Genomic DNA, 14,524 nt, shown 5'->3' with positions numbered 1-14,524 from the left:
GGGAAGGCTGTCCACAAGGTTTAGGAGTGTGTTTATGGGAATTTTTGACCATTCTTCCAGAAGCGCATTTGTGAGGTCGCACACTGATGTTGGACGAGAAGGCCTGGCTCTCAGTCTCCGCTCTAATTCATCCCAAAGGTGTTCTATCGGGTTGAGGTCAGGACTCTGTGCAGGCCAGTCAAGTTCATCCACACCAGACTCTGTCATCCATGTCTTTATGGACCTTGCTTTGTGCACTGGTGCACAGTCATGTTGGAAGAGGAAGGGGCCAGCTCCAAACTGTTCCCACAAAGTTGGGAGCATGGAATTGTCCAAAATGTCTTGGTATGCTGAAGCATTCAGAGTTCCTTTTACTGGAACTAAGGGGCCAAGCCCAGCTCCTGAAAAACAACCCCACACCATAATCCCCCCTCCACCAAACTTTACACTTGGCACAATGCAGTCAGACAAGTACCGTTCTCCTGGCAACCGCCAAACCAAGACCCGTCCATCAGATTGCCAGATGGAGAAGCGCGATTCGTCACTCCAGAGAACGCGTCTCCACTGCTCTAGAGTCCAGTGGCGGCGTGCTTTACACCACCGCATCCGACGCTTTGCATTGCACTTGGTGATGTATGGCTTGGATGCAGCTGCTCGACCATGGAAACCCATTCCATGAAGCTCTCTGCGCACTGTTCTTGAGCTAATCTGAAGGCCACATGAAGTTTGGAGGTCTGTAGTGATTGACTCTGCAGAAAGTTGGCGACCTCTTCGCACTATGCGCGTCAGCATCCGCTGACCCCGCTCCGTCAGTTTACGTGGCCTACCTCTTCGTGGCTGAGTTGCTGTCGTTCCCAAACACTTCCATTTTCTTATAATACAGCTGACAGTTGACTGTGGAATATTTAGGAGCGAGGAAATTTCACGACTGGATTTGTTGCACAGGTGGCATCCTATCACAGTTCCACGCTGGAATTCACTGAGCTCCTGAGAGCGACCCATTCTTTCACAAATGTTTGTAAAAACAGTCTGCATGCCTAGGTGCTTGAATTTATACACCTGTGGCCATGGAAGTGATTGGAACACCTGATTCCAATAATTTGGATGGGTGAGCAAATACTTTTGGCAATATAGTGTATGTTGCTCTTGAAAAATTTCAAATCAAGTATTTTTTTTTTTTTCAGTATCCAATTCTAAGCATATTCCAACTACCTGATAATTTTGGAGTTTGTTAATGTGATTATGCCTTTTAAACAGATTACATGTTAAAACATTTCACATTAGCACAGATTTAATTTAATATTTCTCTGAAGGATAAAAGGTAAATAACCACATGATGCATGTGATGACAACCACTTTTGAGATAACAAAGACAACAAAACATCATAACATCAAATAAAGGAATAGATCTATAAAGACTGACCATAATTACTTCTTATCAGATCGGGAAAGCGAGGGGGAGTTAGGAACTGGCAGCTGCTCCTACAGGCTCCCGCACAACTTTGACCAGCTGCTTGTATGAATAAAATAAAATAAGTAAATAAACAGGAGGGATGCAGTATATAAACACTGACTTGTGACCTGCATTTATTTATCATATCAAAAAGTTCTGAATGAAAAATATCTTAATCTAAAGGGCAGAGGCATAGCCAGACATTTTTTTTTAAGGGTGACCAGGCAATAACCAATGTAAACTGAAGGCTGGCCGAAAGTTGATAGGCACCAGACCCTCAGGGTCAATCTACAACAGGAAAATTAATGGGAGCAACATCTATATCTTTAAAATAAAGACTAACCATACTTTTCTACAACTTTTGCTGACAAATAGACACATAAATATTTAAACATCTGTGAAAGGTGAAAGATGAAAGGTATAGTGGATACAATTCTTTGAGGTCACTGTCATTACTTACCTAATTTTATCAATAATCATTCAGCATAAAATTGATATTTACAAGTACAAATTTTTACATAAATTGATTATTTAATAATTTTTTTTAAATAGCTATTTATCAATAAGACTCTTAGATGACTTGCAGATACACATAATTTTCTCTTTACCTTATACAACACAAAATGTAGTTCTGAAAAAAGCATGAATTCTGTACTTCTCATCTTTAATGATGAGAAGTATAATGATGTGTATAATTAACCAGGGTCAGTCGGTATAATTAACCACCCCTGGCCCCCCATCTAGCTCCACCCCTGCTAAAGGAGTCCAACAGTGTGCTATCAAAGTGGCCCGCTGCTCTCAGGTGTGTTGTAGACCCGCCCTTCTACTCAAAGCGGATGTAAACCTATTTTTGCTTTAGTGTTAGTGTTCCTCAGCCCCTTTAGAGTTTGGGTTTTTGAAGCCGTCATGTCGTCGACGATAAAGAAGATAGGAATTACTTATAACTCTATCAATGCCAGCAACACTTTTAGTAACGGAGATGTGGTTTCTGGTCAGGTAGAGGTGGAATTAGCCAAAGACTGCCAGATCGAGTCATTTTACATCAAGTTCAAGGGGAAAGCTGAGGTACTGTGGTCGGAAACTTACGGTCAGTCCACTCAAGTTTATCACTCCAAAGAAAAGTACTTCACCTTGCGGCACTACTTCATAAAAGGCAAGAACAGCACGGGTAAGCGGCGGAAATTAACCTATAATTGGCCTTCTCTGTCATGTTTGTCAACAAAAAGGGTATTTTCACGTGTTCTTAGGTGTATTTCTTTTTTTTTTTTTTTATGTATTTTTATTTTGTTTTCTAAAATTGATGGATAGATATTATCAATGTCCATCTTCTGTTTGTTTCTTTTTTATATATAATGGACATTGAATCTCTTGCTCAAAGGGAAAAAAAAGAAAACAATAAGGATGCCTGTTTATTAATGTTGTTCTCCTAAGCGGCCACTATTCTGATCCCATATTGTGACTGTAGGGGGCGCTGATTCTTCTGTACACATTGATATGTCTAAAGTAGCTCATGCTCTATTGATAAATGTTTGGCAGCTCTGCAGAAACTGTAGGATGGGTAAAGCAAGAGCAGCACTGATTTAATATGTTTTACTCCAGTAAAAGTGAAATTAATTAAACAAGAAATTGCTCAATTTAAAAAAGTTTTTTCTCTAAAATTGAGTAACTGATTTTAATATTTAAAATTCTGTTATCAGACAGACAGTAATTCGCACATCTGGGTATTTTAACTTTTATTTTTAGAAAAATGTAAATAAAAAAAGAATGATTATGAAATAAAAAAATGGGTAAGTAGAAACTTCTTTTTCAAATCAACTTTTCAAAATAAACGGATGAAACCAATATTTAAAGTAGGTAATGCATATATGCAAGTAAAGGATTAAGAACCCCTAGCTACAATATCAGCTCCTTGTTGCACATTTCCCCTGATCTCCAATAGTTCAAGTCACTATTAGAGGGGAGGGGAACCAGAAATTTAACCCGACTATGTGTAGCCATTTTCTAAGAATATTACTTGGGTAAAAGCAAAAAGCACAGTCAAGTACATATACTCCATCCATCCATCCATCCATCCATCCATTTTCTAACACGCTTATTCCAAGTGGGGTCGTGAGGGGTGCTGTTACCTATCTCCAGCTGTCTACAGGCAAGAGGCAGGGTACAACCTGGACGGGTCGCCAATCCATTGCAGGGCAACACAGAGACAAGCAGAACAAACAACTATTCACACCCACACACTCACACCTAAGCAGAATTTAGAGAAGCCAATTAACCTAACAGTCTTGCTTTTGGACTGTGTTTTCAGTTCTTTGCACAGATTCTGAATCAGATTCAGGTCTGGACTTTGACTTGGCCATTCTAACACCTGGATATGTTTATTTGTGAACCATTCCATTGTAGATTTCACTTAATGTTTTGGATCATTTTCTTGTTGGAAGATAGATCTCTATCCTAGTCTCAGTTGTTTTGCAGACTCCAGCAGTTTTTCTTCCAGAATCATCTTGTATTTTGCATTGTTGCCAAAAAGTTCAATTTTGCTTTCATCTCCCAGAGCTCCTTTTTCCACATATGCCTTTCTTCCATAAAGGCCAGATGTGTGCAGTATATGACTGATTGTTGTCCCATTAACAGTGTCTCCCACTGAAGCTGTAGATCTCTGCAGTTCATCCAAATTGATCATGAGCCTCTTGGCTGCATCTCTGATCAGTTCTCCCCTTGTTTTCAGCTGATGGTTTATTTGCAGTGGTCTTATACTCCTTCGAATCCAGTATTATCGCTTGCACAGTGCTCCTTGGGATGTTTAAAGCCTTGGAAATCTATTAGTATCCAAATCTGGCTTTTAGCTTCTCCACAACAGAATCTTAGACCTGCCTGGTGTGTTCCTTATTCTTCATGATGCGCTCTGTGCTTTAAACAGACCTCTGAGACTATCACAGAGCAGATGCATTTATATGGAGACTTTATTACACACAGATGGATTCTATTTATCATCATCAGTTATGTACAGTAGGTCAACATTGGATCATTCAGAGATCCTCACTAAACTTCTGGAGAGAGTTTTCTGCACTGAAAGGAAAGGGGCCGATAATGTTGCATGCTGCATTCTTCAGTTTTTAATTTGTTTAAAAAGTTTAAAATATCCAATAAATTTTGTTCCTCATGATTGTTTCTCACTTGATTCTTCACAAAAAAATAAAATTTTATATCTGAATTTTTGAAGCGTTTAATGTGCCAAAAGATCGAAAAGTTCAAGGGGTGCAAATACTTTCGCCTTAGGAATGCACACAAAGATAATATATATTCAAAAGCAGTCATGTGAATTTCCGCTTATGTGTGAAGTTGATTGCTTTTAATTTCTTGCAATTGTGACTTCTTTCCAGATGACCAGCAAACACTGATCACAAATGAAAGTGGAGCAACCTGTAAGTAATTGTATTTCTCTGTCATGCTCATGTTTGTTCCTAACACCTCAAATAAGACATTGAAGTGTCCTATCTTTATGTAATATTAGCTCAAACAACCTTTTTATTAGACTTGAATTTAGTTGAAAAAATGTCTTTGCTTGCGTACAAAAAGAGAGGTACATTGTATATGGACTCACAGTGGTTAATAGCTGAAAAATAACTGCGGTAAAGCTAGCCGCCTCTTCGAAAATAACAGTAAAGCCAGCCCGCTCTCGATTTTCACATGCGCGACAGCTCAAGACATTATGGTACCGCCATTTACGTGCTACTTTCACAATAAAAGCGCGCATCCGGTCCATGTTTAATCTACTGGAAATAGATTTACAATGCTTGGAGTTTTAGACTTTGTATCACAATTACCTGTTTAAATCAGGCAGACCAAACTGATTTCACATGACTTACCTTTTCCCCGCAATATTTGTAGAGACAGCAATTTGCCCGCTTTGTGGACACCGGATGTTTTTTTTGCTGTCATAGATTTAACTATCTAAAATCAGGTCATATTCGTATTCTGTTAAGGATTGTCACGAGTACATCACAATAGCTAAATACAGCTAGGTTTATGTCTTTTACTATAAAATATCTTCACAAATTTGGCTACCATCATACCTTCATCTTGAATTTTGCCATCACATCTGGTTGACAGAGGGGCACCTCTAGAACACAACCAGAAAATGTCATCAAGATCTGATGTGTCATTTCAAAATAAAAGCCAATTAAAAAAGCACTTTTTTTACCCTAAGTTGCCATGCCCATTGCTGGAAAACTATCTGTTTCCAGTGACTTCAATCACATCTGGTTGACAGAGGGACACCTCTAGAACACAACCACAAACTGTCAGCAACATCTGATGTGTCATTTCAAAATAAAAGACAATTAAAAAAGCATTTTTACTTTTTTAACCTAAGTTGCCATGCCCATTGCTGGAAAACGCTCTGTTTCCAGTGACTTCCATTACATCTGGTTGACAGAGGGACACCTCTAGAACACAACCACAAACTGTCAACAAAATCTGATGTATCCTTTTAAAATAAAACACAATTAAAAAAGCACTTTTTTACCCTAAGTTGCCAGTTTCCAGCAATGGGCAATGGGCATGGCAACTTGGGGTAAAAAAGTAAAAAAGGGCTTTTTTAATTGGCTTTTATTTTGAAATGACACATCAGATTTTGTTGTCAGTTTGTGGTTGTGTTCCAGAGGTGTCCCTCTGTCAACCAGATGTGCTAGAAGTGCTAGAAGTCATTGGAAACAAAGAGTTTTCCAGCAATGGGCAAGGCAACTTAAAGTAAAAAAGTGCTTTTTTAATTGTCTTTTATTTTGAAATGACACATCAGATGTTGTTGACAGTTTGTGGTTGTGTTCTAGAGGTGTGTCCCTCTGTCAACCAGATGTGCTAGAAGTCACTGGAAACATAGTTTTTCAGAAAAAAGCACAACAACTTAGGGTAAAAAAAGTGCTTTTTTTAATCGGCTTTTATTTTGAAATGACACATCAGATCTTGATGACATTTTCTGGTTGTGTTCTAGAGGTGCCCCTCTGTCAACCAGATGTGATGGCAAAATTCAAGATGAAGGTATGATGGTAGCCAAATTTGTGAAGATATTTTATAGTAAAAGACATAAACCTAGATGTATTTAGCTATTGTGATGTACTCGTGACAATCCTTAACAGAATACGAATATGACCTGATTTTAGATAGTTAAATCTATGACGGCAAAAAAAACATTCGGTGCCCACAAAGTGGGCAAATTGCTGTCTCTACAAATATTGCGGGGAAAGGGTAAGTCATGGGAAAATCAGCTTTGTCTGCCTGATTTAAACAGGTAATTGTGATACAAAGTCTAGATCTCGAAGCCGTTGTAAATCTATTTCCAGTAGATTAAACATGGACCGGATGCGCGCTTTTATTGTGAAAGCAGCACGTAAATGTGCGCATGTGAAAATCGAGAGCGGGCTGGCTTTACTGTTATTTTCGAAGAGGCAGCTAGCTTTACCGCAGTGAAAAATAGCAGAAAATTTGCAAAACTTTCTAAACTGATGGGACTTCTACTCTCTTTCAGCCATTATTAGAGCTATATGTTAGTTTCTAATGAGCTAATAATCAGAGAGGTTTTTTTTCTTAGATCTTTGTGATGATGGAAATGGAAGCAAATTGTTTGTGTTAGTAAAATGTAGTCAATGTTGTCAACATGTTCAGTATTCTTCCTATTACGATGCAACCCGAGGTATATTTACACAGGCTGCAGCACACCTGTTTATAAAGCTTCTTTGTTTTAAATATGTTGGACATGCAAATCTGAAGATAATGCCTTGTGCTGCAGTGTTCATCAAAATGAATAGAAATTCATTTGCTGTTTAAAAAATGTTTGTTGAATAAATTTCAATGCAATTCTTTTGCATATCTGCTCAATCAAAAACCTGAGCATCCCCGTCTGTTGGTTTTTTAGGGTTTTTGTTTTGTATCATTGTGTGGTTGCTTGTCTGGCATTATTTTTTATGGCTTCAGTTAATCACCTACGTTTGCTTGATATTGAATTTATAAACAGATGATGAATAAAATATAATAATAAACAAGCACATGAGCTGGAGTTCTCTTTCTAAGCTGTGCAACATAAAATATTTGTTTTACTCATGCAGATCTTTGAATAAATTGTAAAGGAGAGGCAACACTGTCCTAAAAAAAGATATTAACTAATGCATTTATGTTTTTATTTGATAGACTGCAGTGTTGTGCCTCCTGGGATCCATGTGTATCCATTCTCCTTTCAGTTCCCTCTTCAGTAAGAAACAACTACATATATGTTTCTGTACATGTACATGCATCTAAAGAAATGCCCTGCATTTAACTAGCATCCTATAATGGTAGCAATTAGGTACATTCTTGTTACTCTTGAAACATACACTACTCATCACAAAACTTTTTAACTTAAGTTTATTTACAATGACAGATCCTTCCAGTAGATCATATGATCTTACTTGTTTTGTTTTTCAATATTTAGCTCGTCTTTCCAATAAATCGTATTCTTTTACTACATGATTCTGACTCTCCTCTGGCCCTGTGTGGTTTCTCATTAGGGATATTCCCTCTTCCTTTAAAGGTGAGGTTGGTAAAATCATTTACCAGCTGGAAGCAGTTTTGAGCAGATCAATGAGGACGGACAGCAAGGAAAAAGTCCCGCTCAACTTTTTGGCAAGAGATGACCTGAACCCAGTCGCTGATCTAAAGGTATGTTTCACATTCATGATATGTTCTGTCTTAGATGTTATGAAGAGCTGCAGGACTTTTGGTGGTGAAACATTTTGTCTGTCTAAATGTGCAGATATCAAAACAGAAGTATTTACTAGGGGTGGAACGATTCACAAAATCCACGGTTCGGTTTCTGGTCACGGTTTTCAGTTTGGTTCGATACATGTTGATTGTTACACCGAAATCCCATAAAAAGTTATGGAATTAATGAAAAAAATCCCCCAAAAAATAATGGATTGTAATTATTTTAAATGTTCCGCGGAAACCCTGGATCATTTCCGTATGTTTTGCTGCTTTGAATTTAATCGTCTCGCGCATGCTCTCTACCATCTCCAAGGGACTCAGAGGGGAGCGGATGGAGGGAGCCACAGTGGGGGCTGTAGGCTTTGCTTTGAGCAGCCGGTCTGGAGTGCATCGGGGCGGAGCGCTGATGGAGTATGAGGGATTTCGGGGTTAGCATGATGTTGGTCATGTTGCTGTTAGCATAAACAAAACGTGTTGCACAGTGCTTGCACACTGTTGCACTTTTATCCACAACTTTCTTTCTGCCGTCATCGTAGGTCACTCTAAATGCAAAGCGCTCCCATACAGCAGACCTATAAAGTGCTGCTGGCGCGTCTTCCAACTCCTGTTCTTTCCCACTCGCCAGTCCGACACAATTCTCCACAACAACTGATTTTTTTCCCTGCTGCACCCGGCTAAGCTGCTTCGCTTCTTCTTCTTCTTGTTTACTACTGGTAGTTGGCTTTGGTCACAGTAGCGCCACCTTCTGCTCTGGAGTGTAATTGCTTTGCCTATGAGGAAAAAGGAGCAGCGAATGAACCGAACGAAACACATGCTAACCGAACCGAGACAGTCGAACCGAACGGTTCTGACGGTTTTCATAAATCGTCCCATCCCTAGTATTTACTATTAAGCTCTTTCTCTTGTATAACACCACTGTGGCAGACAGTTACCATTTCATATCCAGTGATGGGACTAACGGCGTTGAAACAATACGCAAATATGAGCAATGGCTTCCAAAGGAGCCAGAACATTTTGTTTAAATTTTTTTGACACAATTTAAGACCCCCCTTAAATTTTGCTTTTGAGGCTTTCAGGGGGTCTCATGGGTTAATCGGGGGGCTCGAGCCCCCCCGAACCCCCCTGTATTTCGCACACTGCTTGTAGCGACAGTAGAGAGTAAAAACTCCCTTTTAACAGGAAGAAACCTTAAGTAGAACCAGGCTCAGTGTGAGCGGCCATATGGCGAGGCCGACTGGGAGAGATTGGGAGATGTTAGAGGTTAAGCTAACAAATTCTGCAGAGTGGGATAATGGAGATAGAATGATGAAAAAGGGCAATCTGAGCCTATAGCAGCATAACCATAGAGGTAGCTCAGGGTAACCTGAGCCATTCTAAATAAAAGCTTTATCAAAAATAAAAGTCTTAAGGCTAGCCTTAAAATTATACAGGATGTCTGCCTCACTGGTAGTTGGTGCCACAAAAGAGTTGGCTCATAACTAAAAGATCTGCCTCCCATTCTACTTTTAGAAATCTGGAAACCACTAGTAAACCTGCAAATTGAGAGCTTACTGCTGTTAGGAAAATAAGGTACAGTCAGATCTCTGATATACAGTGATGGGACTAACGGCGTTACCTTGTTTTAGTAACGAGTAATCCAACTAATTACTTTGACTGTAACTATAACGCAGTTACCACTGCAGAGACCCTGTTACTGCGCGTTACTCAGGTCGCACAATGAACCTTTTTTCATGATAGGACTCGTGCGCGCCTTGTCATGAGAGAGGGGAGGATGAGATTGGCTGATGTATAGTGAGACGTCTGTCAGTTGGGTAGGTGGGTGTTTCCGCTGGTGGGTGTTAACGTACAGCACACACAGAGAGATGGAGAGTGGGGATGACTCCAGCAGCAAAACAGCGTTTTCCAGATGGAAATACTGGTGTTACGTCGAGCTGCGTTTCCCCATCACATACGGTTTCCCCTGCATCTCCGCACAGCGCAGGCGGCACGATTCACCGCGCAAGCGACAGGAAACGCGCATGCTCGCTAAAGGCGCGCAACAGTCGCTCTGTGCTCGCGCCACAGGAGAGCGTGAACGATCAAATGATGGCCTATATGGAGAAATCTGGATGGATGGATGGATGGATGGATGGATGGATGGATGGATGGATGGATGGATACTCTGCCTTTTCAACCTACTGGATTTTTTATTTTAAACATTATTTGATGGCCTTTGTGGCAGGGATGGAGATCCATATTTGATGTCACACACAGAGTATACATCTAGATAGATAGATGGATAGATAGATGTTGCAGTATCTGTAACAACCCAAACACACAGGATTTCAGAATTAGACATCCCCAGTTATTAATTTCATATACTCACCACATCTGAATGCCCTGTTATTTACGTTGAGTTGCAATAAATGCAAAACTCTCTGCAGGTTCTTGTCTTTGTCGTCCACTCTGTTTAGCTGGCTTTTGAAACACACAGCGAGAAGGTGGGGGCCAGCTGATGAGGGTTACGAGGGGGGGAAACGCAAAAGTAATGCAATAGTTACTTTTACTAGTAACTAGTTACTTTTATTGTGGAGTAACTCAGTTAGTAACTCAGTTACTTTTTGGGAGAAGTAACTAGTAACTATAACTAATTACTTTTTCAAAATAACGTGCCCAACACTGTTGATATCACATATAATTTAGCTATACATTGTGAAACAGTAGCTTCAGTTGTTTTAAGAAAACCAGTCTTGTTGCAAATTGTAACTTGATGTAGGCCTCTACGGCTTTATTTACAGAACTGACCTGACTAATAAATAGCTCCTTGTTGGTGCAGTTTTGGGCTACAATCATGGAAACAAATCCAGCTGGATTCCCTTAGGAAACTAAAGCAGCTGAAGAGTCTGTTATCTTTGGCCAGAAGATAATTTTCTGCATACTAGTTTAGTAATTAAATGTTTTAATGTTTTTCCACTGACAATTCCAGCCCTGGTCAGCTCTACTCCACCAAGTCTCTCCCTATTCCACATGGAACTGGTTAGCCTCTGTGGACTTATTGACAGCTGGAGCTGTGGCTTTAAGCCCCATCTCCTGTCCTTAATTTAAAATGCCATGCTACAATTAGCCTCACATCCATGTTCACTAGATGAGGAGATGTATCCCGAAATGATTCGCGAGGACAGCTCCCTCGCAAAGCATCATGGATTTTGTTGTCACAGTGGCGCACTGTCGCTAGCAGACAGCGGCAACGAATAGCAAAAGATGGCTCATAGACCGTGCATGGAGGCGGAGTCACACGACTAAAAGGAAGCCAAAAGTAGTGATCATCTGTCCGAACGGTCAGTTAACTGAGTTCACTATAAAGTCCACTGTATAATCCCCGTTCCTATATAAGGAATGAGAGAACATCCGCCTTAACCCTTAAATCCAAGTTTAACACAATTGCAACTTCAATAACACAATGTTACTCTAGCATACACAGACGACCAAAATGAACAACCGTTTTTTTACACAAAAATAGAATTACATGCTGATGTTCTCCCCGGTGTAAACATTACCCAGCACCCCTTGTGGCCACTCATGCCTCAAAGGACATTACAATAAACATATTTTTTTTTATTACTGTATATCCCAAAATGCTATGAATATTTTACCATGAGGTTCTAATGGTTCAACAGTTTTTTTTTGGAGGGGCTTTTTGGGAGATTTTTTATTTTTACTTTTTGTGTTTGTGTCCCTTTGCATTTGAGCTTTATGCTTTAAAATATTTTTGTTGCTTTCCTCTGGACAGGTATCACAAATTCAAACACAAGATTGACAGTCATTGGGCTGAATGTTTTTTTTTTAATATATATATATATATTGTTTTCTTGATGGGCATGTTGTTGCATTTATTTATTCACCTGTCTTGTAGGTACCCCAGCATGAGTCTAAAGATAAGAAAATGGGTCTTTTTAAATCTGGAAGTATCGCCATGGATGTAAACCTTGAGAAGTCAGGCTTTCACCAAGGTGAGAGGCATTTAAATGAGCAATGAGTTGTTCTTGAATATAATTTTAGCAGCTTTTCTGATCATTTTTCTGTGCATCACAGGAGAAGGGTTAAAGGTTTTGGCATTGATTAAGAATGATTCATCTCGTGAGATCAAGCCCAAGTATTGCATATACAAAAAGCACAGCTTTTTTGCTTGTGGGAGAAGAAGGGTCCACACTAAAGATCTCATTAAGGAGGTTGGAGCTACAATCCCCCCATCGGCCTCCGAAAAAGTCACACAGGTTATTCCCATACCTCAAGATATGGAGCCCTCCATCCTCAACTGTAACAACATCAAAGTAGAGCACAGACTCAGGGTAAGCAGTGAGATGTAAAAATATTTGGAAAAATTAAGTTATGATATTAATGACTTAAAGTGGTTTGGAATAACACAAAAAGAACTAGTTGTAACAAATAAAACGTGATTATTTGAACTTGCCTGTTTAGATGGAGTAAAATATTGTTTTTTTTTTTTTTTTATGAGGCTGGATCCAAAAGCTATGCTGCTTCTCGCTGAAGGTTCCCCTCTTTACCACGCAATGCTTTTGTAGCACTTACTTACCAAAAGCAAAAACTATCCATTTACTAGGTTCTAGAGGAGTAAAATAAATGAAGGGAATCCGGAATTTGAGCAGTTGGCAGGTTTATTACAATTTTACAATGTCGCAATAAAACAGTTGACAACAGAAAGAGAGCTCTCTGAAAATAAAATACAATTCAGGAATGGTTATAGTTTGTATTCTATTTAGTCTCTGTGTAATATCTGGTAACAGAAAAGATCTTTCCACTGTGTGGTTATCGGTTCGGAATAAAGTGAGCTGGTTGTTCCTTATCTGAGGTTGAGCAGTGTGTGATGTTAAGGTCCATTGATTCTTTCCATAAACAAGCTGCTGGCCGCTCTGATATGGGATTGTTCAGAAGTCCTCACTGGATCTGGCTCACCATCAAACTTTAATGATCAACTCTAAGATCAGATCTGGACCAATAAAAAAAACAGTCTGCACATGTAGTACAGAACAATTAGAGATATAACTCAATGGTTTTTCTATTTAAAATGAGATCTCATCACATCTTCAAAATGTAGTTGACTTGTTTTAACATTGAGACTATAAAGTTTAACTGGATTACTTAAAGCATAACAAACCCCAATGTTCATTTTAATTATATTCTGTTTACAATTAAACAAAGTCAATGCCCATTTAAACTCAGTAATGTTCAACTGGAGCATAGTTATAAAATTCAACAGAAATTAAATGACTCAGTCTTTAAAACTCAAACTAAATTTACATAAATAAAAGTGCATTATAGTATTTTTCCTTTTACAGTTATTCTATGTTAATTTATCAATTAACAACAAAAAACATAAGAGTACTCAATTTTATAAATCTAGCTCAGTACTCCGACCGGTTTTAGTTTCCAACACATAGTGGTACCTGCTTTAGCTTGCATGTGTAGATTTAGTATTTTGCTATCTCAATTAACTCACTGGAGTTTCAAGGACAACAAGTGTATTCCACTCGGTTGGGTTTAATGGAAACAATTCTAAAGTACTGAAAGATTGACAATATGAACTTAAAACTCATAAAGGGTATTTTTTTAATCACTTTTCTCAGCTCAATCAGTGTCTTACAGCTCTGGTCAACAATTTGCATGTCTGCTCAGACGCACGTTGTGCAAGCATATGATGCATTCAGGGGAACTGGGAAAAGGGGGTGCGTTCAAGGGGAATTCGGAAAACACTTTCTTGCAAAACATTAATAAGTATTTATTTATATGGATTACACTTTTCTGTAGTTAATCCTGTTGTCCATGGTGTTTATGTTCGCATGACGGTGTATAAAACGGCAAGTGTACAGTTTAAATGCAGTGTCTCTATTCAGATAGAGCAGATAAATGCAAATGCTACTTATAATATACACTTTGTGTTACAATAAATATGAGGAACCTTATAAAATAACTTATTTGAAGGCTATTTATCTGCATACAAAGAGCTAAAGAACGAGATTGAATAGTAATGTATTAAAGGTACACTATGCAACCGGTGTTGATTTTCCAGCGAGGCTCCCCCCAGAGGGCGAAAGTAAAAGTGCACTGTCGTAAATATGCACAGCTGTTCTGCTGGTTTCTCCGTCAAGCCAGGCGCAGTTGTTTTGAGCTTAGCAGACAGGCAAACACAACGAATGACTAAGCATCTGACGCGCCGCAAACGTGCTGCTGCTCGAGATGGAAAAATTGAATTTTTGCTGCTCGACGCGCCGCGTCAACCAATCAGAGAAGCTGATCTGGGAGCTGGCAGGGAGAGAGACACAGCGCATTGACGCCTAAATTAACTTAAAATGCAGAAAT

At 39.2% G+C, this 14,524-nt stretch overlaps 1 protein-coding gene across 1 annotated transcript in view; it reads left to right on the top strand.

Annotated features, from left to right (window-relative positions):
• Positions 1–2,238: 2,238 nt before the first annotated feature.
• LOC119787784 (arrestin domain-containing protein 3-like) overlaps positions 2,239–14,524 on the top strand; it is a 14,955-nt gene continuing 2,669 nt past the window's right edge. The window contains exons 1-6 of the mRNA XM_038291820.1: positions 2,239–2,600; positions 4,813–4,854; positions 7,616–7,676; positions 7,972–8,122; positions 12,060–12,156; positions 12,239–12,495. Of these exons, the coding sequence (XP_038147748.1) occupies positions 2,339–2,600; positions 4,813–4,854; positions 7,616–7,676; positions 7,972–8,122; positions 12,060–12,156; positions 12,239–12,495 (870 nt within the window). The 5' untranslated portion in view covers positions 2,239–2,338. The remainder of the gene's footprint in view (positions 2,601–4,812; positions 4,855–7,615; positions 7,677–7,971; positions 8,123–12,059; positions 12,157–12,238; positions 12,496–14,524) is intronic.

Source organism: Cyprinodon tularosa, unplaced genomic scaffold (assembly GCF_016077235.1).
Source record: "Cyprinodon tularosa strain WSP-4 unplaced genomic scaffold, ASM1607723v1 ctg300, whole genome shotgun sequence".
Lineage (NCBI taxonomy): Eukaryota > Metazoa > Chordata > Actinopteri > Cyprinodontiformes > Cyprinodontidae > Cyprinodon > Cyprinodon tularosa.
This window is presented reverse-complemented; position numbering and strand designations above follow the sequence as displayed.